This window comes from Polypterus senegalus, chromosome 10 (assembly GCF_016835505.1).
Source record: "Polypterus senegalus isolate Bchr_013 chromosome 10, ASM1683550v1, whole genome shotgun sequence".
NCBI classification, from domain to species: Eukaryota; Metazoa; Chordata; class Cladistia; order Polypteriformes; family Polypteridae; genus Polypterus; species Polypterus senegalus.
The window spans coordinates 164124818-164150692 of record NC_053163.1 but is presented as its reverse complement, the minus strand read 5'-3'; the positions used below and the strand labels follow the sequence as shown (position 1 = coordinate 164150692).

Here is a 25875-nt window from a genome sequence, read left to right as displayed (position 1 = left end):
TATTCACGCCCACTAGTGGGCACTTTTTGAAGTGTTTTGTACCTCTGCTTTTGGAACTCCCCAGTATCCCGACACAAGTTCAACTCGAGAAGCAGGCATCACGGGCCAAGGCAGTTGAGAGGGACAGGGGAACTGAAAAGAAAGAAAAAGAAAAACCCGGGCCCACACTAAGGAAACAGACGTGAAGAGCTTAATGAGCAGGAAGAACACAGAGGAGATCCTCGGAGGCTTCAATGGGAAGCGGCGAAAGCCAAAATCAGAAGTCCATGAAGTAGAAAATGTAAAGGATACTCGCCACAATCAAGGATGGTGAATAAAGCAATGTACAATAAATGAAGACCAGATGAGCTCGACTGTCAATCCAGAGGCACATATAGCCAGACGTGAGGGTCACTCTGGTCTCCGCTTTTCACCCCCAGTGAGCACCAATGACTCCACCCCCTTCCAGCCAAGAGGGAGGCGTCCCGAACTGCAGTCAGGACGGAGCTGCAGAGGAAGACGAGACCTCGCACTCCATGGAGCCTCTTGCTTTAGAGAGCGTGTCACAAAGCCACCTCCTCTTTGCGTCATCAAGCGCCTATCGTATTTGTTGTTGTTTTGTGTTAGGACCCTGCTGGCACCCCAACACTTCCTTGATACCCCCGAGTGTCCTCCCGCCCGTCCACACTACATAAAGAGTTTGAGAGACCTAGGAGTTGGTCTGGAGAGAGGCTCCATACTCGGCCAGGGTTCCATTGTGGAAGGACAGTGTAGACCGCTGAGGTGGCTCCTGTTCCTTTAATGGGTACACTGGGAGAGGCTGCCAGCCAAGAACAGTTCATCCCCAGCCTGATAGGTGGTGGTGCTCCTCGATTTTTAGCCCCAGTTTGGACACCCGCCGGGTTTTGTGGGACTCGTAGTTTGGCACTGGTGGGAGAGGACTTCCCCTCTTCATGGAGTTCCATCCTGACGTAGAAAGAAGAGCTTCCTGGGTGCAATGGGGTTGGCATTAAAGCCGTCACCTCGCTTCACTCTGGGCATCGGAGTCATGAGGATGTGGACGACGCTCGCTGGACAGAGCAGACGAGGAGCTGGAAGTGGGACCATGAGTCTGATTATGACACAAAGATTATGAAAGGTACTTCAGTATAATAAAAGTCCAGTTTGAACCCGGGACTGTTGTGTCTGAGGTTTGCCCCCAGTGTTCACAATATATATATATATAAAGTGTGCGTGTATGTACATATGATATATACTGTATATGTAAAATATATATAGAAATGAGTAAGAGGGAGATGGCAAAGGGTTTCGGACCCCCCAGCACCCCATTTAGCAGCGGCAGACATTCTCGTCCTGTGAGCCTCGGAGCTCCGTGCTCATTAGAATCGAGTCCAGGACTTTTGGCTTATAAGACATGGGAGCTCTGGAGCCAAGCCAGAGGTGACGTTAGTGGGCTTCATCATCCGGGCTGCGGGTGAAAGGAAAGACCTCACACGCCCAGGTGGCAGGACCTGATGGACACTGCCTACTCACGCATGTGCGACAGACAATATCTGTATTGTGACAAGACAAAAGAGCTCGAGGACCTCCACAGTACCCCGTCTAATGTCCAAACGTCAGTGAAGCTGGCAAGGTGACCAGTCTGGTCGGGGGTCGAATAAACTTCGAGTGTGAGCATCGACTTCCAGTCTGGACTGTGGGGGAAGGGCTAAGACTTGGGAGGTTGAGCATAGGTGACGTCGTCGTTCTTCCAGGGGTTCGGTTTGCGCTCCACAGGTAGACATGCTGTTCGGTCACCACTCTCCTCATTCGAGCCCTGAAGGTGCACCACGGGGCCGAGTGTTTCTCGTTTCTCCTCGAGTTTTTAATCTAACGACTTGTCCTTTGGTGTGGCGGGCAATGCTGTGACCCTCGTAAGACCTTTAAACCCCGCCCTGGATGTTAATGGCTCTGGTGGAGGGGCGTGGTTTATGCTAAGTAGCAGAGTCCGCGTGGGTTGTTTGAATGTGATGTGCCCGGTGCCCGGTGTCATTGACGGGCGGATAAACTGCTCGGCTGAGAGCCTTGTGGTTCGGCTGACTGGTAAAGACGCTATATATATTCCAGTGTCACGAGATGGCGGAGCTCGCATATCCCGCAGTACTTGGGTGTCCCTGAAGCTTCAGCAAGTGCCATCTCCCGCCCGAGGCCCCGTGTGCTCAGACATCTGAGCAGCTCATCCGTCAGCCTGATCCTCGGCCCCAAAGCCCCTCGTGGCCAGCGTCTCCCCGTGCAGTCCCTGCTGCGGTGGTCCTTAACGTAATCGCTCATTCAAAACGACAAAAGTGAACTGCGACAAAGAAGAAAGTGAAAAATGCAACAAAAGTAAAGAGATGTGTTTAGGGGCTTCTGGGCTGTTTTTCTCCTTACAGTCAGCAAGCATGTAAGTCTCCAGGGAACGGACAGGAAGACAGCAGCAGGTTGATACTCATCCATCATCCCTGACAATTTCACGGCTGCGGAATCGCTTGACAAGGGACCCGAGCGAAAACGCCGGCAAAGATGGAATGCAGCCGCCGCATGACGAGCAAATTGACTTTGGGATGTCAAAGAGAGTGAAAAGGAGATCAGCGTGAAGAGGATGAAACAGAGATGTAGAGAGAGATGAGAAAGGCGCTATATTGTGGGTAGACAGATGGATACAGCAGATTAAATGAGAAATACAGTATAATTGAGAGAAGGGAAAGGAAAGGCGCTATATGATAGACAGGGCAGTCCAGGTGCTGTTCCTGCTTTACACCCGCTGCTTACTGGCATCGGCTCCAGTTTCCAAAGAGCCCTGCGCTGGATGAGTGAGTTTAGAAGATGGATGTGTAAGGAAAGCCGTCGACATGAAAGGCACTATACAGTATAAGAGACAGCTAGGCCAATACAGAGAGAGGCACCGTACGGCGGACAGACGCATTAACACGTGTCAAAGGCACTATATAATAGTTAGCTGCAGGAGAAGGGCACCACACAATAGGCAGATCCTGAATGTGTCTCTGCCTGGCTCTTTACCCACAGATGGTAAGATGGGCACATCCCGGGAGAGTGTGTAGCGACTGGGCTGCCAATGCCAGTCGCTGTGTCAGTATGGAGATGTGCCCATGGCAGGGAGACAGAGGCCTGCAGATGGCATGTGAGGGACTTGTGGACTGGCGCTCAGTCCTGCTAGTTGATGGCCGAGCCGTTTGTTCTTCTTTCTTTGTCTCATTCGCGTTCCTCTTCATGTCTGCTGAGTTCCTTCAATGAGTGGCACAGAGTGAAGGGCGCTATATAAAAAAAAAAAAGATGAAGTGACTTAGCAGAATCAAACCAGCAGGACAGGACCTCGGGTGCGTCTGTGATTCAGTGTGTGTGAGTTTGTGTGTGAGTGTGAGTACACGCCTGTGAGTTAGTGTGTGTTCGTGCTCGATACCCACATCCATCTATCTGTGCGTGTGCCTCCGTGTAAGTGAATGTGAGTGCACCCGTGTCTACGTATGCCTGTCCGCCCATACCTTAGTGTACCCGTGTGTGTGTTTGTGTGAGTTTTGTAGCCATCAAATGATCAAAGCCTGCCAGAGTGGTACAGGAGCGCTGCCATTAGGAGTCAGGCCTGATGGTGACGGGGCATCCCTCGGGTACAGACAGCACTTAGTAGCAGCTGCCCGTCCTGCCTGTGCCAATCCACATGTTGATTATTCAGATGCTCTAATGAGGGTGGCTCTGGTGTTCGGCTCAGCGCTGGCACCTCACCTCATGCTCACGGCTAGCACCAGCTGACCCCCTGAGTCTGGTGCCCAGTGCTCAAGTCCAAGGCTGTGAAGATAGGAGTGAGCGCTCACAAGATGGCGGAGGACGAGAGGCTATAAGGGGTCATCAGGGAAGTGGGAGCGAGCTCGTGACAATGTGTGTGTGTGCCCACACCCCTCCCACAGACCTGCGCTTGGCACCCCATGAGTGGACCAGTGGTGACTGCTGTTAAGGACATACTGCGCCTTCTCATGGGCACCAACATCTGCTGTGTCATCACATGGGTGTCCCATAGCCATCGTACAAATCTGACCAACTTACTGCTGTGGTGGAATTTGAGAAGTGACTTGCCTGCCAGCCTCAGGGGGCCTGGCATCTCCCCTTTTTGCTCATTTCTTGTGTCCCCCTGGGCATACGTAGCTCTTACTGTGTATTCACAAAGGATGGTACCACCAGGGTACCCTTCACCCCCCCAGGAATCCGAATTGGATTGAGATTCGGGCCTTTTGTGACGTCATGCTGTGTTTAATGCTGGGTGGTCTTAGATTAGCGTTGCGTTGTGTCTCGTTTAGTTTGTATTGTCCTTCAGTCCTGTCTGTCACCCCAACATACCTTTGATGTCCAGTTATACAAGACAATGAGTTGGTTTTTTTTTTTCTTTTGAGCTCCCTAATTTTGACCCCCTAGACCCAAAACCCCCCATTTTTTGGCCACCTTTGGAGCGTATGTTGTGCAGGAAGTGACTCCCTTATGGTGAAGAGTAAAGCAGCGGGCATCGACAGCAGAGGCGATCCGAAGGACCTGGAGGTGCACATCAGCTGACTCAAGGAGGTCACCCCAATATCGGCATGTCGAGTGTCGTCTTGTGCTGTTTGGAGGTTGCTGATCCTGTTCTTGATGTTTGACTCTTTAGCGGTGGTCCTGCCCCCCTAAGAGCCACTCCTAGAAGGACAACTTGCATGTCGTTTTAGACGATTCCAAGGTCACGGAGTACGAATACGAGGATGTTTTTGATTTTGAGCCCTCCGTGGACCTCCATCAGAGGGGGGCACATTGAAGGATACCTTTGAATATTTCAGGTATTTGACGCTGCTCTTCTTGGTCTATTCTGTACTTCTGCCTTTTGAAGTCAGGAATTGCATTTCTTACGCTAATTACGACTTTTATTTTTATTTATTTTACTTTATTTTATTCTCTCACGTTTTCTTATCTTGTGTTTTGCTCTGCTGTTCTTGTTTTATGAGATTTTCTAAATTGTTTCAAACACAAAGTGTGCGACTCTTTTGGGGTTTAATGACCTGAACTGATGGGCGCCTTGGCGGCCTGACGGTGAAAACTGCCTGGAGACGTTCAGCGGCCCCCCCCTCCAGGGCATCCTAAAGGGGAACCCAAAAGACAGAAAACAGATTTGTAGTAAAAAACCAAGCAAGTGAGGCGAGGAGCACCTTCACAAATTCAGCCCTCGTTCACACGTGAAACTTCGGGACAGAGCCGAACTCAAGTGGCCGAATCACGAATCTGTCGCCCCGCCGCGGCTTTTATAAATGATTTCTCAAAAATCTCATTTAGCAGCTTAATAATCTTTACAAAAGGCCAGCCATGCCTGGGCAGCGTTTTATCCCGGCTCTGAAATGAACGCTGTCAGATGCAAGCGTTGATAGCAAAAATGCCAAAGGGTTTTAATTTTACCTGCGTGATTGATGCGGTGCGGGTTTGCTAAAAAGCTTGGCGTGCCCTGCTGTCGCTCTGTGGATCCGAAAATTGGAGGCCTTTAGAGTGAGCCCAAGGGCACAGCAGGGCAAGGCGGGCAGCGTGCGGGGACGGTGTCCCCCTTGTCTGGAAATCCACTTATGTTCTGAGGCCTCCTTTATGCTGAACGTAAGTGTAACACTGGTGTGCTGCCCCTCGGGATGCTGGCCACCATACCCCCTAAGGTAGAGTCCACTTCAGGGGAGACCAAAGCTGCACACGCAGTAGGGCGCTATATGGCTGACGTAGACCACCCACTGTAGCCTGCAGCACAGGAAGTGAGCGAGAGCTGGCAGACACCTCAGTCCTGTCACCTCCTCGCGGTTCTTCTCTGGACTTTCTCTGAATTAGTGGCACTCACCTCAAGAAGAAGAAGCAACAACCTCGGTCCAATTCAGGGTCCTGGGGTCTACAGCCAGTAACACCCAGTGCAGCCCCCTCAATACCACTACATTGTCATGTCCACTTAACAGCACGCTGAGGACCACCGCCCGCCAGTCACTTGGAGTGCCCACTGATGCACACACCAGTCAGCCTAAGGGACAGGAGCACCGGGTGGCGTGTCCATGTGACTCTCATAATGACTATAATGCTATTGTTATCTTACATGAATGCCACAATACTTGCTTAATACATAAATTATTTGTATTATTCTCTGTCATTACCAGGAACTAATTACTTGCTTAAGTAAATGTAAAAACTACCCTTGTTTAGATCTGTCACTGTTTGTAATATTTGTCATTTTCTCTATTAAATGCTTTCTGATTAGGGGGGCATAATTACGGTTTGACACCCCTGTTTATTTTGCTAAATTACCGTTTAGTCGCCGCGTTGCTCGTCCCCTCTAATTATACCTCATAGTTGAAGTTCTGCTCCGCCTTCCTTTGTTTTCCATTTGTTTTGTTTTTTCTTATTAACATGTTTTGTTTTCTTTTTCTTTCCATTTAGTATATTTGATCAATTCGAGCAGTTTAGTCAGGGACTGCCGTGCTGGTCTTGTTTTCTTAGTTGCAGATGAGCGAATGTCATTAGACATTGACTTCTTGTATGTCTTTATCATTTGGCTTTATAATTACATGAGTGTTTCTCGCGTGTGTTTCATTTTATTTTGTACTGCGCTGTGTGCCATCAGTTGAGTCCCAGCTTCATCTTCCATGTCTTATAAAGCAGTGAACGCTCCTGTTGTCTTCTCATTGTTAAGGGTTATTCAATAACCCGATGCCCATCTTGGTCCCCCTTCATTGTCCGTCTTTGCCCCTTCATCCCACCCCTCGTCTCACTACACTCGGTAATTGTGCCCATCCTGCCCGATCCCGACTGACTACATGAAGGGTACGGCCTCAGTGGCATTTCAGACCACCCCCTCCCTTTATGTAGAGTTTGAGTGGGTCGAGCCACCCTGACATTACAGCCAGCAGGCCACCCCTTCCATTTATAGGGATTTTCAATGGGCGGGGTTACAATGACATCTCCGCCAGAGGTCTGCCCCCTCCCTTTACATAGAGTTTCAGTAGGTGGGGGGGCCACCATGAACGTTCAGCCATAGGACTGCCCCCCATATGGAGCTTCAGTGGGAGGAGTCACCTTGACATTACAGCCAGAGGACCAGCCCCTCCGTTTATATGGAGTTTCAGTGGGTGGGGTCACCATGACATTTCATCCAGAGGACCGCCCCCTCCCTGGCAGGGGGTCAGGCTCTCTAGATCGGCTTTTTGGATTTTCTGTTTTTTTCGCTTATTCCTGCCCCCTTTTCTTTGTTGCTCTCAGTTTTTGTTTCATTTGTCTCGACTGTTACTTGTAATTCATTTTCAAAGAGCTTTCTTTGATTCCTCTTCTGAAAGAGAGATTTTTATGGTTTGCTGTCCGCCTGTTTCTTAAGGGGGAGTCCTTGGCTTTGACCCTGTTTTGTGTCTTCGTTTCTCGGTTAGGCCTCAGCATAGCCTGGGGCTCTGATTTAGGAGGCAGGGCCTCGTCTTGGCATTTTTGAGTCAGGAGCTGGGGCTCCATTTTAGGCCTTCACTTTTGTTATACTTTTGAACTCTGAGGCTCCACACGATGCCAGGCTCACGGAGGTGCCAGTTTTTGCCCCTTTTCAGCCTAGTTCCTCTCTTTCCTCACAGAACTTGATGAGATTTTTGAAGTGGCGCTCTTTTTGGGCTCACCAGAGGGGGGCTACTCTTTGCCATGTTTGTTCCTTTTTTCCTCCTACACATTGGCACCTTGGCGCCATGGTGTCTGTCCTCTCAGCTCTCAAGGGTCGACGTGAGTGCAGGTAGGCATGAAGGCGCCACTCCTGTAGCGACTTTCCACAGTCCTCGGGTGTTTAAATGAAGAAGAAAAACTGTTTGTTTACCGCACTGATTGGGAAATTTTAATTAAGTAGCCAAGACAGAAAGCTTTTATTTATTTATTTGTTTATTTGTTTGTTTGCGGTTTCCGCTTCTTTGCCGCTCTAATTAGTTGGAACAATACACTCCAGCTGCCGGCTCAGCGTGGAAATTAACAAGAGCGCGTGAGAACGGCCTTGTGGAGGTCCACTTGGATTGGGGAAGGGGGGGAGGGGTCTTGGATTTGGGGTCAGACGTGCCCTGACACTACCCAGAATTCCAAAGGCCCGAAATTGTAAACAAAATTGAGAGGGGTGACCTACCATCTAGGAAGAGCATGGGGGCACTTGTCCTGAGTGTGGACCCCAGAAGGCCTGGTCTCTGCCTTGATGATGTTGTTGGACAGCAGAGGCTTTCTCCTGGCACACGTCACATGCAGGTCACACTTGTGCAACCCTTTTTGATTGTAGATACACACACTTTGATGCCAACTTTACCTGCAGATCCCACAATGACATTTGGGGCTTCTTGGGGACTTTGTTTACTACCCAGTGGTCAGCTGTTGGGCTGGAGAGGCTGCATTGGCCAGTCACTTGACCTCTGAGCCACTTGTTGATTCTGTTTAATCTCCCACGACATGTAGTCCTCATATGGGGGCGCTATATAACCTAATGTCCTATTAGTCGTCTTAGTGGCACCAGCCCACTCCAGGTAGGCATCACCAAACTGCTGGAACCGGCTCTAGTTGGTTCCCATTGCAATGTACCAGCACGCCGGAGCTGACCAGTCTGTGCCGTACATTCATTGAGCAGCCAGCTCGTGACCACTGGCGCCCCCTGCAGCACCGCAGCTGTCTCTGGGATCGAGCCTTGGCACTAGACTGGCCAGAGAGCCCTCAGCGTTGTCCTCTGTGTGCCAGCGTGCAGCCCGTTCAAGCGCAGTTGGCTCACTGATTGGCTGAATTTCACCAGTGCCGCCAGTCGCACCTTGCACGTATCGTAATGGATCGTTACTGTGGTTTTTATAGTTTTAGTTTGTTGGCAGTGTGTAAAACCATCAGGGTGGCAGTAATTGTGTAATTGCTTCGTTAAAATTTCACTTTTTCTTGGTGAATTGTGACACTTCCTTAAAAAGTATTTGGCTTCTGGGGGTGCATTAACCCCCCCCCCCAAGTATGTGGCAGTTTAAGGGTTAAAGGTTCTCCTCCTTGCCTCAGTTGCTCTCCGTGGTCCTGAAATGGCCCAATGGTTTTCCTGTGGGTCTTCCTCGGGTGATGAGGCCTGACTAGTGCGTTTATTAGCTCAGGTGTCACCTCCCTTGACTTGCGCACCTGTTGGGGGCGCTATATATAACTTTTAGTAGCCCTCGCACCTGTTAATCTCCACTTCTTTGGTCCATCGCCTTCACTCTTTTTCTCCCCCCTCACTCTCTGTTGTCCTGAATCAGCCTTACCGTTCTTCTCCGGACCCTCTTTTTTTGTGATGTAATCCCGACGAGGCCTGACTAGTGTGGTGTTCAGCCTCTTTAGGTCTCTACACATAGGGGGCGCCATGTCTGCCCAGTTCAGTCCTGTTAATCACCAGCAGCTTAAACTGGAAACGTTGGGCCCCTCCATTTCTCTTCTTGCTGATCACGGTGGTCTGCTTTCTGCCTTTTGTTGGTCTCTTTGCGTGGTCCTACATCAGCCTAGTTGTTCTTCTCTGGTGCTGCTCTTTTTTGTAATATGGAGGACTCCCTAGTGTGTGTCCCTGGACTTGTACTCTTCTCATCAGTGGTGCCCACTCCAGCCGTGTTTCATTGTCATCCTCCTTTGTTTTAATGGCGCTTCTCCATCAGGCTTTTCTTGGTTGCTCTCCATGGTCCTGCTGAAGCCGCTTTGCTGCTCTCCTCTGGAATTTCTCTGGCACTGTTTTGTTTTTTCTTGTAATAAGGAGACCCCCACAGCACAGGGTCCTCCAGATGAGGCCTCGCTAACTTAAGCATAACCTGCCCGCTACACTTCAGGGCACTATATACCATGACGCCCCATTTGGCTTCACTCAAGACCTCCTCATCTCCGTTTGGTTCCTTGCTGATCGCCCTCCACGGTCCTCGCTCTGCCCAGCGGCTCTCCTCTGGATTTTCCGTGATATTTAAATAACGCTGAGACTGGCCCATCCAAACAAAGGAATGGAGGAAATAACGGCGTTCACTACAGAGGACAGGAAATGCCCGTGTCTTGACACAAGTGAGGAAGGAAGAAGGGCTTAAGACGCAGAGCCGAGCAGCTGCTGTGGAGTCCATTTGACCAGCAGGGTCTTGAGCAGTGCCCTGACAGTAAGGGGGTCTGCCGGGGTGCACACAAAATCATTCTTATGTTTATTTCTTAGGAAAAGCCCGAAATGTTACGCAGCTGCGTCATGCCAACCAAAGCCGTCACAAGTCTGAAGTATGCAAACTTTTAGCTCTTCTGCCCACCCCGGGTCTCTGCCCTTCGTGTTGAACCCTTGGCATGTGGAGCTCATTTGGCCTCGCTGTTGTGCTTTGCTCTTGCCCTGCTTCAGTTCCCCATCATTGTTATGGCAGTCAGGAGGCTGGCCACCTCTGCTCTTGGTGCCCACAGCCGTCCAAGATCCTTCTGGAGGAGTCACAGCTCCTTAGGCGGTGGTGTATCAGTTGATGGTTTCAGTGTGCCAGTCTTGCTGTGGCTTTTCTGAAAAGGACCCTCTCAGAAAATCTACAGAGTCGATCACACAAACCATCTAGTCGTCATCATGGGGGCTCTCCATTATTGTCATGATGTTCTGTAGAGAATGTAAAGTCACCATGTGGTGATGGGGCCAAGGAACACAGGGGGAGATAGCATGAGAGACGCTCAGCCGCCCACACTGACCCCGAGGAACGCACTCAAGAATGCAGCGTGATGTCCGACCGAAAGGCGCTACATGACCTCCACTTGTGTGATCTGCTCTGAGAGCAGCCGCAGGGCGCCACATGGGCCTGCGCCTCTCGCTCTGAGCTTTGTGTTCATCTAAATGACTATGAAGTGTTAATGCGTACTTAACGAGCGGATTAAACGAGCAAAATCCGAGCGGCGGAATAAAACAATCCTGCTTTGTAAACAGCCGAGGGAGCGGGAGGGAGGCAGAAGAATGGAAATGCGTTCTGCCTGAGGAAAAGCGAAAACTAAGTTGGCAACAGATGTCCAGGGCAGTAAAGAGTAATTGAAATGCCAGCAGCGATGGCCTTATCTCCTGACTACAGGAGCCTGCTGCCAGTCTTAACATCAGTTAATGTCATTTTACCTGGGCCTAAATCAGCCTGCCACAATCCCCGCTCTCACATTGAAAAGGATTAATAGGATTTGGGCTTCATACAGTTTAGCCCATCATACAGTCTTATTAGATCATTTAATATGAGCAGCAAATGGGAATTGTTTGCTCGATATTTGACTTCTTCTTATTGAGATGGGCACAGCCATTCAGTCTGTGTGTGTGTGTGTGTGTGTGTGTGTGAGTGTGAGATCTGCTACAAAACTAAACACAATCACACACAGATACACACGTACTGGTAGAAAAACCTGTAGCATTAGACATGCTTTATGGGCAGATGTGAAAGGCGCTATATAATGGATACATAAAGAGGTAAATGGATATGATGGGCACTATAAAAGAAAGAAAGAAAGAAAGAAAGAAAGGTACCATATAATAATTAATGTGGAATTTATTTGATATTTGCAAACTATCTATGTAATCCTGCCAACTCTACTATCTATCTATCTATCTATCTATCTATCTATTATATAGTGCCTTTCACTCTATCTATCTATCTATCTATCTATCTATCTATCATATAGCGCCTTTCATCTATCTATCTATCTATCTATCTATCTATCTATGATATAGCATCTGTCTGTCTGTCTCAAGGTGTTGTTTTCTACTAAAGTTCTAAAGTGTAACCCTACTGAATTTGACATCTGTCTCTTGTATAGCGCCTTTTACATCTTTTTCTCCTGCCCCAGCTGTCTGAGTCGTAGCTATGGAAGGTTTGTCTTCTTACAGCCTACAGATGTGACCGTCTGCTTGCTCATCGTCTCTTTTTTGACACATCTCTCGTTCACTCCGGTGGTCTCTCTCTCTCTTTTTTACCCCTTCCCCTTATGAACTGCTGCAGTTAACTCTCTGTTTCCCTCCTAGTTGAGATGCCCATCACTACGTGTTCTACGAATACAAATTGGCTCCCTGCCTGCCCTCCCTGTAGCATCAGATAGGTAGACAGACAGAGATGAAAGGCACTATATAATGTACAAAGATGGGCAGATGTGAAAGGCACTCAATAGTTGTGTTAGGGCAGGCTGGAGCTCCCACTGGCATCTGTGATTTCTTGACTGGCACTTTATCTGAATGTGATATCCCCACCATAATCCTGTGCCTAACCACGCTGTCACCAGACGCATTGCGTGACATTTTGAGGGAGGCCGCCACATTTTTCGTGTTTAGCGTGGAGCTCATCACCCTGCAGTGGCTGCCGCCAGATCCTTGTGGATGACGTTGATTGCGACTTTTGAGGACTCAAACCTGACTGTTATGTCTGAGTGTCCCAAAGTACTGAAGAGCTCCCAGAACACTTCAGCAATGCCTACTAGAGTGGGAAATCCTGGTAAAAACCCGACTAAATACAAAAAGGGCCATGTAGAATCATTATACAATACAATACATGTAGTTATCGTCACAGAAATGCTCTGTAAGCACATGAAGCTCTGTAGGGTACACAAGGCAAAAAGGAGTTGCCAGCAAGGAGAACGAGTCACAAAACACAATCCAGTGGTGACATCAGAACCAACAGAGCAAGTGGCACTCACCAACTCCCTTAGAACAATAGAAACGAAACGGCAGGAACTGTGGAAGACCCTCTGGATTTAAAGGGCATAGGAGTGATTGGTGGGTGAGACCACCCACATAACACAAAGGTAGGCCATAAAGAAAAGAAACGTCACCGACTCAGAATTGAACCATGAAGTCGCATGTGTGCGGACGGACCCCCTGTGTGTCAGACACTGGCAACCCCAGGAGGTGTGGAGCAGCCGGACCACAAAGCGGCGTCACAGTCAATATAAACATGCAGACGTTCCACGTGTTAAACTGGCGTTCAGCGTTTTAAAAGGTTTTCCGTGTTCAACAGGCATCGAAGGGAGGCTTTGCCGAGTGATGACCCCTCACTTGTGTTTGTGGCGACGTATTTGTCTTTTACTTTCTGTGCCTTTCATTTCCAATGTGTGTAGAGTTCCACTCGCTTTGCCTCTGTCTTGCCTACTACGCTATCTGAGCAGAATGGAGTTTGGAAAGTGACGTGATGACCAGATGAGGTCCGACTGAGCTCCACCCCACCGTTTCAGATTCAATGTGTCGTCGTCTTTCTAGTGTATGTTGGGGCGGCGACATTTGGACTCTTGTGGTGAAGCCACTGAACGTTTCTGTAGTTGTATTTTCGTTTCTTGCTTTGCTTCAATGCAGTGTTGGTTTCATTAATGGGTGCTGGCGTTGTTTTTTTTTTGGGCCTTTGCCACCGCACTGCGACCTGGAAGTGTGTGTTTGTGACGTCATCGTCCATGCGGTGTGAAGGTCATCCCAAGTTTCTGTTTGTGAGTGTATTTGCATTACATTCCTCTGACTTGGATTTTCGGGTTTCATTTGGTTTTATTTCAATTAACGAGCTTGGCACAAATCCTAACTGGTAATAATAATTCTTTATATTTATGTTGCACTCTTTTCACATAAAGCGTGAGGAGCCACTTTGACCGCCACCAATGTGCAGCGTCCACCGGGGGTTGTGATGGCCGCCATTTCTGTGCTCCTCACACGCGAGCTGGTGAAGGGGGTGACAGAGGGATGATTAGGGTGACTAATATTTTGCTCTACTGTCCCCTGTTGTATTATTAATATGTAGCCCTCGAATGCCTAACCTCACAGACTCGCCACTCTTTATAAGGTATTATTGTACATAACTATCTATAACCTCAGGCAATTAGGTGTAATAAAAAGACAAGTAGGAGTTAAGTTACACATAAAATAACGTATTACTGATAATATTCATTAATAATCACAAAATGCAAAGTACATTTGAATATTGGCAACCATACAACCTGATCAAATGGTGATGTGTAGCTCAGGTGGCACACAGACTTGCAGTTACTTAATGTCTCTAGTTAAGGCATCGTTGGCGCTCAGCTTTCAGCCGCATGTCTGTTCAAAATGGCTGAAGCCGTGCTGTGCTCTTCATCGTGCTGTGCTCTTCATCACAGGTTGTAAGAGAGAGAATGTGGTCGAACAAGCAGATTTATAGACTCTCTGTCCAACCCCTAGAGCCAATAGGACATCATGGTACTTAAAGGCCTCTGAGACGAGCCAATTCCAAACGGCCACACCTCAGACCAATGGGGGGTAGAACATCGTAACACCTGCCACCCCCAAACCACATGTCAACATAACCCGGGTGGGTGATGAAAGACTTGAGCAGAGAAATACTCATCCTCCCCCAACTCTGCCATAACATTCAGAGAGACCCATTCCTAAGGGGGGTAAACACTAAATTACAAGTAAAGAAATACAAAATATTTATCAAGTTATATGCAAAATCTTACACCACAACAGGGGGCCAGGATGACCGGACCATGGTGGACAATCGGCATACACTCTACTCTGTTCAGCAGATGTGGACTGGTGTGTGTGTGTGTGTGTGTCCGTCTCTCCTGGTCTCTGTTCTTGGTGGCAGTGTTGCCTCATCTCTGTCCCTTGATTCCTTTTCAGAGGGTGATCTTCAACATCGTGAACTTCAGTAAGACCAAGAGTCTCTACAGGGATGGGATGTCCCCAGTGGTGAAATCAACAAGTCGGCCAAAATGGTAAGAAACCCTGAGCCGCTGCATGCCGTGTGGGCGAGCTGGCAGTGATTTGGGCGTTTGTAAGGCTGGCACGCTTGTGTCTGAAACTGTGGGGTCATACTGTAATGTCATGGGTCTCCGTCATTAGACAGCAGAACTGCCTGACCTCTAAACTTCTATCTTTCTTATCAGAAAAGGCGATGCTACCACAAACTTTGGATTTTAATTAGAGGGGACATGCACCACACTGCCCGTCACTCTCAATCAAATCGAGAAAATCAAAGCAGCAGGTGCCAAGCTGGCACAATGTGTCTTTATAAGCCACAAACGTGCTTCCTGATGCCTGTAGGCACAGAGCTGCTCTGATCTCAGGGTCCAGGGTGGCGTCTCTCGGGGTCCCTGGCATGCGTTTAAGGTTTGACCAGTAGGTTTCTGGTCAACATCACCAGGCTGGCTGCCAGCGAGCAACCTGGACTCCAAAGTGGAGTAGGAGTCAAGTGTGTGGCGAGCCCACAAAGTGTTGGGATTCAGGGGACCCCTCCACCAAACAGGCCTGAGTACTCCAAGTAGGCTTTAATGCTCTACAGCCATTTTTCAATCTGACATAGAATGTTGTCACCTGTGAATCACAAGAAAAGTCAGGAGAAAGAGTTGGAGCTCCACCCCGTAGACGGTGTACACGGCACGCAAAGTAATAAACGAGAACTGTCTGGGTCAAGGGAGGAAGAGGCGGGCTCAAGCCGGAAGTGAGGTCAGAAGGGGGCGTGACCAGGAATGGAGAAGGCGGGTTCGCTCACTTCATCACTCCCTGCCCTCAGCCTGCCCCCCCCAGGTACACGTGTGTGACCTGCTTGTTCGGTTTACGTTTCTGTAGCCACTCTGAGCTTGCTTAGCATGACCTCCACTGTGACCAAACGGGACGTCCTCTTCTGCAGGCTTTTTGAGATGGCGTCCAAGACACTTTTCTTGATGGATTCTGTTGGGCTTCAGGCTTCCTTTGACTTGATTTTTCATGTTGTGCTTCGATGTTTTTGTCCCGTCTGCTTTCCCACTTCTTGTACATTTTAAGGCATTTTTTTTTTTAGTGCTCTCTTTAGCGGCAGAACAGCCATTTATCATTCTCTCCATCCAGCAGCCCATAATGTTCATATCTCTTGGGCAGATGGTGTCCACTTTATTGTCACAATCAACCTGCACACAAAACTCCAAAAGAAAATGAATAAAATAATCAAACACTAGGACTAAAGGGTGAGCAAAATCAGCCTGGGCCTAAACTCAAGAAACAGGCTTCAAGGCCTCACAGGCCGAAATGAAGCCAACGCTGAAAACAGGGAGAGGGGACCCTTAAAAGGCCACAGTAAAAGACTTTGTTCCAGAATATTCTCAAACATAAGAAGAAAAGAGAAGAGTCAAGAAGGCTACTGAAATAAAAAAGGAACACAAGCAGAAGCAAACCTGCAATTCAACGCCAGAAAGACCTAAAACACAGCGTCACTCGAATGCTAACAAAGTGGTCAGAATTCAAAAATCAAGGCAGAGGCGCACGCCAGGAGGGCATGGAGACGTCAGAGCGCCAGCCCCTTTGGCTCAACGTGCAAATGACAAGGACACGGTAAGGCAGGGGACAGTCCTCATGGAAAGCCGCTGAGACTTGTCGGGTGTTTCTTTGAAGGCGTTTGAGTAGAAGCCTGACTTGGAAGGTTTAGCCATGAAAGTATACAAAGCCCCCCCCCATCCCTCCACCACACACCCCTGAAATGCCAAAGAGGCGGATCCAAAGTCGGAATTAAAAAGACAAGGATAAAAAAAAAAGAAGAAGAAAAAGCCGAGGAGTTCTGCTCACGGGTTGCCACTTTGATGCCTGCGCCCTCCTCTCAAAGGGAAGGACTCCTAGCAAGCAGCTGGCCGGGAAATGAAACGGTAACATTTGGAGGATGCGAGGACATGTCTGCCGGCAAATGTCAGCGGCCACCATCAAACGCTCACACGCCGGGTGTGGCTAATCGGACACCGCCACGCACAAAGGCGCCAGGGCCCTTTTGGAAAGGGCATCTGTGTTTACCAGGTTGATGCTTTCTGGGCAGGAGTGGCCGCCGCCGAGTCTTCTGATGTTTGTATCAAGACCCGATATCAGGGGGTACTTTGAGCTTGGGCTTGCCGCAGCCCATGATGGCAATCGATTTATGGTTCTTCTGCCACCAAAGTCCACTGCAGAGGCGGTCAGACAACCACAGCATTCACTACACTTGAGTGGTGCCTATGGAAGAGGCTGGCGTTAAAATCGAGACCAAAATCCTCACGATCAGCGCCTGAAGTGGCGATTCGGCTAAGACATCTGAGGTGGTTTGGACGCGTAATGCTGAATCGGCCCCAGTAGGATGCCACATTAGCTTCTATGGCAGGAACGAACGGCCACGGGATTGGAGGGTTCAGAGATCTGCAGCAAAGTAGCCGTGGCCCAAGGAAACTGAGGAGAACTTGAAGAAACCAACGGCCGAGCGTCCATCACACCAACATCATGAGTGAAATTCAAAACACCCACAGCAGCGTACAGGCTAAGGAGGACCACCCTGTCTCAACGCCAGCCGGGCATCAAAAGAAAAAGCACAGCAGTACAGATCACTGCAGCATTGGTGCCGCTCACCACCACTAGGTGGCGCCCAAGTTGCACATTTTGATTGGCATCCTTGGTGGACTGCTTTCACACTTGACCACGTCCCTCCTGGCACACAGCATCTCACTAGGAGTCAGCTGAGAATCCTACAGCTGCCCTGTCCTTTGGCCTAACACCACACCAGTGCCAACCTCACGCCCCAGTGCTGGTGCTGCCAGGTGCTCATCTCTGGAGGAAGAGCTGCGAAGTTTGGGGGTGAGGTGGATGTTGTCCCATCATGTAATCACACGCCAATAACCTTTATCTTTACCTTGACATCACCCTGTAATTATGGGCACCGTCCCGCCTGAACCCCAGCAGCTTTTGCTGCGAGCGCCAGCCCATAAAACTCCGCAGCCTTCTGGTTATCTTTTCCATTAAGATGTTGTTCTCTTGTTTGACGTTTGTTGCAAGCGCCTTTCCATCTTGCAGAAGTACCTTTTAGCACATTTGCCGCTCGACTGAGATGGGTTGGCATACTTTGAGAGCTCCCGCTAATTGCCGCCCCATTTTCCTGCCGTCATTTTGCAGGTTAATAAGTTCACCTCTGCGTTTGTCAATCACCTCACTTAAACCGCGGCTCTCCAAATACAAGCACCTTCTAGGACCCGGGCTTGTGAGTCGGAATAACCGCACTTTAAAGGACGCGCCAGTGGTGTGTGCCCATCAGGTCTGTGGGCTTGTGTGCTTTAACCATATCGGCCCTTCACAGTATTTGACTTGACGTTTTTTTGTATTCCTCACCTTGTTCTCATTTGTCCTCCTGTGACTCTCTTCAGATTTAACACCTGGGCATCGCCGATCAGACTGAGCTACCGGCAGCAAAACGTGACGGAACACTGGTGCCCCCTATGGCCCTCTTTGAAAAGTGCATTGTGCTGCTGTTCATTCTTTATTTAACCTAAAAAATAACTTAAATAATCGACCTATCTGTTATATAGTGCCTTTCACGTCAGTCAGTCTAACTATTATGTAGTGCTTTGTAACCTCTTATTTTTAATGGTCTTTCATGTCCATCTATCATATAGCACCTTCTATCTATCTATCTGATATACAGTATAGCGCCTTTCATTATTTATCTGTCTGTTATATAGCACTGTTCATATGGCCTTTTTCACATCCATCCTTCAAATGGTGCCTTATATCTATTTCTTTATTATATAGTGACTTTCATATTGGTCTATGTACTATTATGTAGTGTATTTGTTATATAGTGTCTGTCATAGCCATCTTTCATACAGCATCATCTGTCTATCTATCATATAGCATCTGTCATATCTATCTCTTATACAGTAAGGCACTTTTCATATCTACAGTATCTAACTATGTGTTATATGGCGCCTTTCATATCTGTCTGTCTATCATATGATGTTTTTCATACCCGTCCTTCAAGTGGTCCCATTTATCTGTTTCTTTATTATATAGTGACTGTCCTATCTAGCCCTCTGTTATGTTGTGCCCCTCTAATTAATCCATCTGTTATATAGCGCCTTTCCTTTCTGCCGTTAAGTCGGCTCAGTGTGGTCTTGTCCGGTACCAAGTCTGGATGGGCTGCCAGTGGACTTTTTGTGGGGGTGGAAGGGCTTGAAGGGGGTGTCCCAGAGTCCTCCGCCGTCCTGCGTTTGCGTGTACCACCTAGCTGACCGCTTCGTGAGACTTTGTTTTGTTTTATAGCTCCTTTCAGAGCCCATTATTAGAGAGCTGCTGGACTCGTCTGTTTCTTTGCTTTCGAAGACTTCACTGGCGCCGAGGGTGAGAGATGGCCGTTGAGTTGACTTGTCGGCGGGTGGGCTCACTCAAGCGCGCTGACTTCCTTTACTGACATCACCGACGCGCAGAGCCGGGCCGGCGAGTGAGAGGCTCTTTGTCACGGACTGCTGACTCAACAGCTGGCTGAGCTCCTCGCGTGTAGGTCAGCACTTGTGGGCTCGTAACGCGGTGACCCCTTGTGCGGTCCGGTCAGTAGGCGAGCGCCTCTCATTATCTGCTCCGCTCGGCGCTCTCGCTAATTCTCATTAATAACAATTAGGGAGAAATGAGCGGCTTGTCAGGAGTCGAGCCGTCCGCCGCCAGGGGAGAGGAGACGGGCGGGGGGCCAATTTGTTTTCGTGGAGCGCGCGCGTGCGGTGAAGGACTCGTCAGCGAGGCGGGATACCGAGAGTCAACTGCGGGCAGCTCGTATGAGGAGAAAGAGACCACCGGGGTGGGCGAGGGGCGTGTCGCAAAGGAGAAAGCAGGCAGTGAGACTTCAGCCAGCCAGTCACCTGAAAGATGTGGGAAGGCAAACGTTCAACGGCCGCGACGAGATGTGAAAGGCACTATATAACAGACAGGGGTCTACAAGAAAAGACCACGGCCGGTGGTGCGCAAAGAAGAATGTCACACAGTCTGAAGAGGAGTCCGACCCGGCGGTGCAGGGGCTTTATGGTTTACGGCCCCTTGCTGTGTTTACTGCTTTGTTTGTTATTTGTACCTAATGTTTTATGTGTTGTGTCGTTCTTTCTGAATTTCTGTGAAAGGCGCTATATACATTTAAAAAATGATCATTATTGAGAGCAAGAGATACCAGCGAGTTTACAGACAGAATGAAAGGTGGCAGGGAGATTGATGACATGAAAGGCACTATATTATAGAGGGACAGTGAAAGATCTCTGCATTTCTTATATGGTGCCCTTTTGCCTTTCTTATCCAAACAGCTATAAGATGGCGCTCTGGGTGCCTGCCTCTGTATTACTGTATAGTGCACTTGCTATCTATCTGTAGACATATAACTATATTATATAGTGCCTTTCATATCTATCATGTGGCACCTTTCTCCTGTCTGTCAGACTCTAGGTGGCGCTAGCTGCCGTTTGCCCACCCTGACTACATCGGCCAGGCTGGCTGTTCTCTTGCTGGAGTCACCTGATGGCTCTTTAAGTGACGAGCCTAACCTTGGTGAAGGGGACGCGTGCCGCAGCTTTCTGCTCCTTAGGATTATGAAAACGAAGCAATCGGGGGGGCCTTTTATGTTAGAATACAGCAAATTGTTTTGTAACTAACCCGATGCCTCGAGTCAAGCCTGCAATTTCCCTTCTGCACAAAATCCTTCCTGCGCCTGACTGATGCACCCAATCGGTGAAATTGTATTTCAGGATGTCGTGGGCCTCGTCAGGAGCCATGTTAGCAGTAATTGCCCTGTCAATCAGGCCGATCCCATCGGTGTCAGCGTTTGTTTCTGTGCCCCCCCACCTGACGCACCTTCTGCTTGTAACATAAATAAATATTTAAAACCGTGAAAGTCGGGAGGAAGCTGAAAGTGAGCTGAGCACACGTGCTGGGAGTACTGGTGTCTGTGGAGTGGGTAGAGGGTCTGGGGCCACTTCAGGGGCTTGTTGGTGCCCATCTTAAGTTGTTACATTTTTAATTATCAGAAGAACTGAGCAAAATAAAATAAATAATGAAATGTCTGATTTGGGGATGTCCTCCTATCAGAACGCAAACAGGACAGCATTACAGTGGCACCCTGACCCCTGCCCGGCACCTTCACTGCCTCATTGGCATTTCTGTGTATTCCAGTCCTGCCCTTGGTGCCAGTCAGTAGTTCCCGAGATTCATCAGATCAGAGCGTATTATTCAGCTGTTGCTTGACCGTCCAGCATAGTTCTTGTAGGAACTCGGTTGGGTCGATAGCTGATGAACCTGATCGGCGCCCAAAGAGGACAACTTGTGAATGTCAGTCTGCCCATCCCTTGGCAGGTGCACTGTGGGCATCACGTACATGTCAAGACTTCATTCATAGACCAGTCAGCCATTCTCCATATCCCGTCACACCGCAGTGTGTGAGAACTTGTGACGTCCACTGCTGCGTCTCATTGAATGCCATTTAAACACGTGACCTGGACACGCACACGGTCTGTCTACTGGTAACCCACTTTAAAGGGCACTGTCTGGGTGAATTAAAGGGTGGGCACTTGATGGACACGGGGCAGGAGCTGCGAGAAGGGCTTTGACTCCACTGTCTGGAGAAAGCAGTGGTCTCTGACAGATGGCGCTGTTAGGGCCGGTTTGGCCACAAGTGAAACTTTACGTCAGAATTACAGAAATGCACTTCGGGCTTCAAGTCTGCTATGGAGATGGCACTAGAAAATGAGACGAGGACTGGACTCCTTCATGTGTGTCACTTCAGAGGGTCCTTGGGGGCCGCTGGTGTGTCTTTGTGTTACTCACCGAGTCCCGAATGAGGCACGTGACCTGCATAGTGAGGGAGCCTCGGACACGGCCATGTGACACGATTACCCGAGGGTGATCCTCGTCGTTGAGGACCCGAGTGGCCGAACCAAGCCAAGGGGTCGCCCACGTGACACCTGGCTGGCTGCGGCTGATAGAGAGGGAGGGATTGGACCGTGTGTCTGCCTAGGGGTATTGCCAACCAGGATCCTGAGCTGTTTTGTCATGTGGTGGGTTTGGGAAGGTTCTGTACCAGTGCATGCCCCCCAACCTGACCTGTCCTGATAATATTATATTGTCTGTTACGTATTATACAACACTGAAAAACATGTTAATGTATTATTAAAGTATACTCTTAATATAATAACTAATACCATACACAGATGTTGGGAAGCTTTTCTTCACACAGAGACCCACGGGGTCATGGAATAATATAGTATTTCATAATACTCTATAGTATAATATATAATATAATACTCTATAGTAGAATATAATATATACTCTACAATATAATATGCTCTCTAATATAATATAGTCAAGTCAAGTTGGGGAGCCTGCACTGGTACAGCGCGTTGGCACACCCACTACACGATGAAACAGCTCGGGACCCCGGTTTGCAACCCCCCAGGCAGACATGCGGTCCAGTCCCGCCTTCCGGAAATGACCCTCCATCTGCCACAGCCAGGAATTACGTGGGCGACCCCTTGGCCTGTCCAACAATGAGGGTCTTACGAGCTGATCACCCTCTGGGAAACGTGCCACATGGTTATAGTGCCATGACGCTCCCTCACAATGCAGGTCATGTGACTCATTCGGGACTCCATGAGCAACACAGTCAGACCAACGGGACATGAGGACCCTCTGAAGAGACACACATGAAGGAGTCCTGTCTTTGTCTCAGGTCACTGGATAGCGTCCATGTCTCACAAACAGGGGGCAGCAGGACTCTAAAGACTTGGACCTTCATCCTTTTGCTGATATCAGGAGCGCCACACACCCCTCAATGACCTCATGACCCCCCAAGCTCTGCCAGTCCGTCTACTGACTTCACAAGAAGAGTCACCAGAGTCCCATGAATGTCACTGCTGAGGTCAGTAAACCTCTCGATGACGAGGTCGACACTCTCTCTGCAGACAGACACACTGCTGATGATCGTACTCAAGAGGTCATTAAAGGCCTGATGTTGGTTTTTATCAGGACCCTCACAAGCCCAGACACTCGGACTCCTCACTCAGTCTCTCGAGCGCCCTGATCAGAGTCTCCATTGACTCCACGAAGATCACAGCATCGTCAGCAAAGTCAAGATCAGTGAATCTTTCTTCACCAACAGATGCCCCCCAGCCGCTGGACCCCACGACTCTGCCCACCACCCAGTCCATACCAGCATTGAACAGAGTAGGAGCAGAACACACCGCTGACGAACCCAAAAACACAGAGGTCCTGCCTCCACTCTGCACAGCACTCACAGTACCAGTGGACAGGCCGGCCATGATATCCAGCAACCTCGAGGGGATCCCGCAAACCTTCAGGATGTCCCATAGGGCCACAGCTCAATCGACTGAGTTGGACGCTTTATGAAAATCGACAAAGGCTGTAAAGAAACTCCATGATAACCCTCAGTGCCAGGATGCGGTCGAAAATCTCTACTGGTTTTACACCTAAGAAGTCATAATATAATATAATACTCTACAATATAATATATAATACTCTCTAATACAGTATAATAATACTCTACAATATAATACTCTCTAATATAATAATACTCTACAATATAATGTAATAATATCCATCCATCCATTTTCCAACCTGCTGAATCCTAACTACAGGGTCACAGGGGTCTGCTGGAGCCAATCCCAGCCAACACAGGGCACAAGGCAGGAACTAATCCTGGGCAAGGTGCCAACCCACCGCAGATGTAATATATAATACTCTACAATATAATATATAATACTCTCTAATATAATAATACTCTACAATATAATGTAATATATAATACTCTGAAATATAATATAATACTCTACAATATAATATAACTAGGGGGCTTTTCCCCCTGCTCGCTTTGCTCGCCAACCCCCGTGTTTGGTTTTCCGGATACACACTTTTAAGATTTTTTTTTCTTTGAATCTTTGCTATTTCATTAGTTTCACTTTTATTTCAGAACTTCTGTAAAAACAATAATTGTAATCTTGCGAGTCCCAATATGCCGAATCTTTTAAATGAGGTCAGTGAGACGTGTTTCATGACTTTGTACCCTAATTCAGGACAGGTGTCTCTGTTTGGAATTTCAGCACAGACAACACGATCTTCATCATCATCATCAGCAGCAGTTCATCATTTTTTATTTTTTTACAAAGTAACCAATAAATGCATTTGAGGTTAAACCCTGTTTTTGAAATTCTCAAGATTCTTCATTTGTCACATGCATAGTTATACAGGACAACACGCAGTGAAATGCATCCTGATCCACTTATCAAACACTGTGCAAAGTTAGAAGAATATCCGTTAGATTAACAGAAAGTCATAGGCTGAAAGATAACAGTATAGTAAAACATAATAAATACCGTATTTACTCGTGTACCATGCACCCCGTGTAAGATGCGCACCCTAATTTTTACAAAAAAAATCACGAAAAAAGTTTTGCCCCGTGTATGACGCACGTTATGATAGTATAGGAAGCGTTTAGAGAGCGAGCGAGCGAGCGAGCCCAAGCAGAAGAAGTAAACATTACAGAATTACATTTCCTCATATATGACGCGCACCTGATGTTCTAATGCTAATTTTGTGAAAAAATGTGCGCGTGGTACACACATAAATACGATAAGTAAAATTAGGTAAATAAAGTAGAATTAGGTGTTAAGGTGCAGTAGTGTAGTGACCAAAGTTAGACTGGTGCATAGTTAAATGAGGCAGTTTGTATGTTTGCACTACTGCGATCTTTTACTTTCTTTTTTCCTACTTTCATATCCTTTAACTTTCTCCCGTTCTCACATTATGGGGTGTTGTGTGTAGAATTCTGAGGAAATAAATTAATTTAATCCATTTTAGAATAAGGCTGTAACATAACAAAATGTGGAAAAAGTGATGAAGCGCTGGGAATACTTTCTGGATGAACTGTAGATAATACTCTACAATAAAATATATAATACTCTACAATATAATAATCTAATATAATACTGTACAATATAATGTAATATACTGTATAATAGTCTCAAATATTATATAATACTCTCTAATAAAATATAATACACAATAATATATAATACTCTACAATTTAATATAATACTTTCTAATATACTCTATTATAATATAATACTCTACAATATAATATTATACTGTACAATATAATGTGATATATAATACTCTAATATAATATAATACTCTACAATATAACATAATGTAATAGAGGGCCGCCCAGTGTGTATCTGTGTGTGTTTTCCTCTCACATCTCCAAAGACTCGCAGGTCAGGTTGACCGTGATGTGAGTGTGGATGAGTGAACGTGTGTGTGCCCTGCTATAGACTGGCACTTTATTCAGAGGTGCCATCTGCCTTGTGCCCAGTGCTGCTGCACCCCTGGATGAACATGTGTACGTGCCCCGCTATAGACTGGCACTTCCGTTTACTGGTGTCCCCTGCCTTATGCTTAGTGCTGTTGCACCCTTGGATGAATGTGTGTGTGCCCTGCTATAGACTGGCACTTTATTCAGAGGTGCCATGTGCCCACTGCTGCTGCCCCCTCCTCACGATGTTTGTCTTCTGTATTCCCTCCAGGTCCTAGTAGTAGTTCACCTTTAATCTTTCCTACAGGCACGCCTGGCATCTGCTCTTGTGCCAATCTGCACCTCTTGCTGTGCCTTTCTCCATTTGCCCATTGCCATTCGTGTCTGTGTTGATTTGTTTTTCTGCTTGGTGGTCTCCTTCTGCATCTTTCACGTTGTGTTTCTGCCATCTTGGTGGGCACATGGGTCGCTTTGTTTTCTTGTTTTGCAGCTCAGTTGGCGTGGATGGGCACGTCTCTCCTGTCGACATTATTATTATTAGCATCAAAACGCCAACACAATTCATAAGGGGCGATGGAGGGAGACAACGTGAGAACGGCCGCTAATGTGCCTTGAAGTCCGGCGGCGCGTTCTGCGAGTAACGGAGCTGTGAAGATTGCTGGAGTTTTGTGGTAATTAGATGAGGAGATGTGATGGCAAACATCAGAGGGGAGCAGACGTGTTATCATGGAGCCCATCTTGAAAAGCAGGACAAAAAAAAATAACAAATCAAAATCCGCTTTACGTCTGAGCTCAGTTTGAAGGAGACAATCCATAATGGACTTCGTGATTGAGCGTTGAGATA

General features: G+C 47.9%; 1 protein-coding gene across 2 annotated transcripts in view; it reads left to right on the top strand.

Annotated features, from left to right (window-relative positions):
• Positions 1-25875, top strand: part of agbl4 (AGBL carboxypeptidase 4) — a 438546-nt gene that overhangs the window by 174419 nt on the left and 238252 nt on the right. For both annotated transcript variants that reach the window (XM_039767255.1, XM_039767254.1), the window contains exon 4: positions 14597-14691. In XM_039767255.1, the coding sequence (XP_039623189.1) occupies positions 14597-14691 (95 nt within the window). The remainder of the gene's footprint in view (positions 1-14596; positions 14692-25875) is intronic.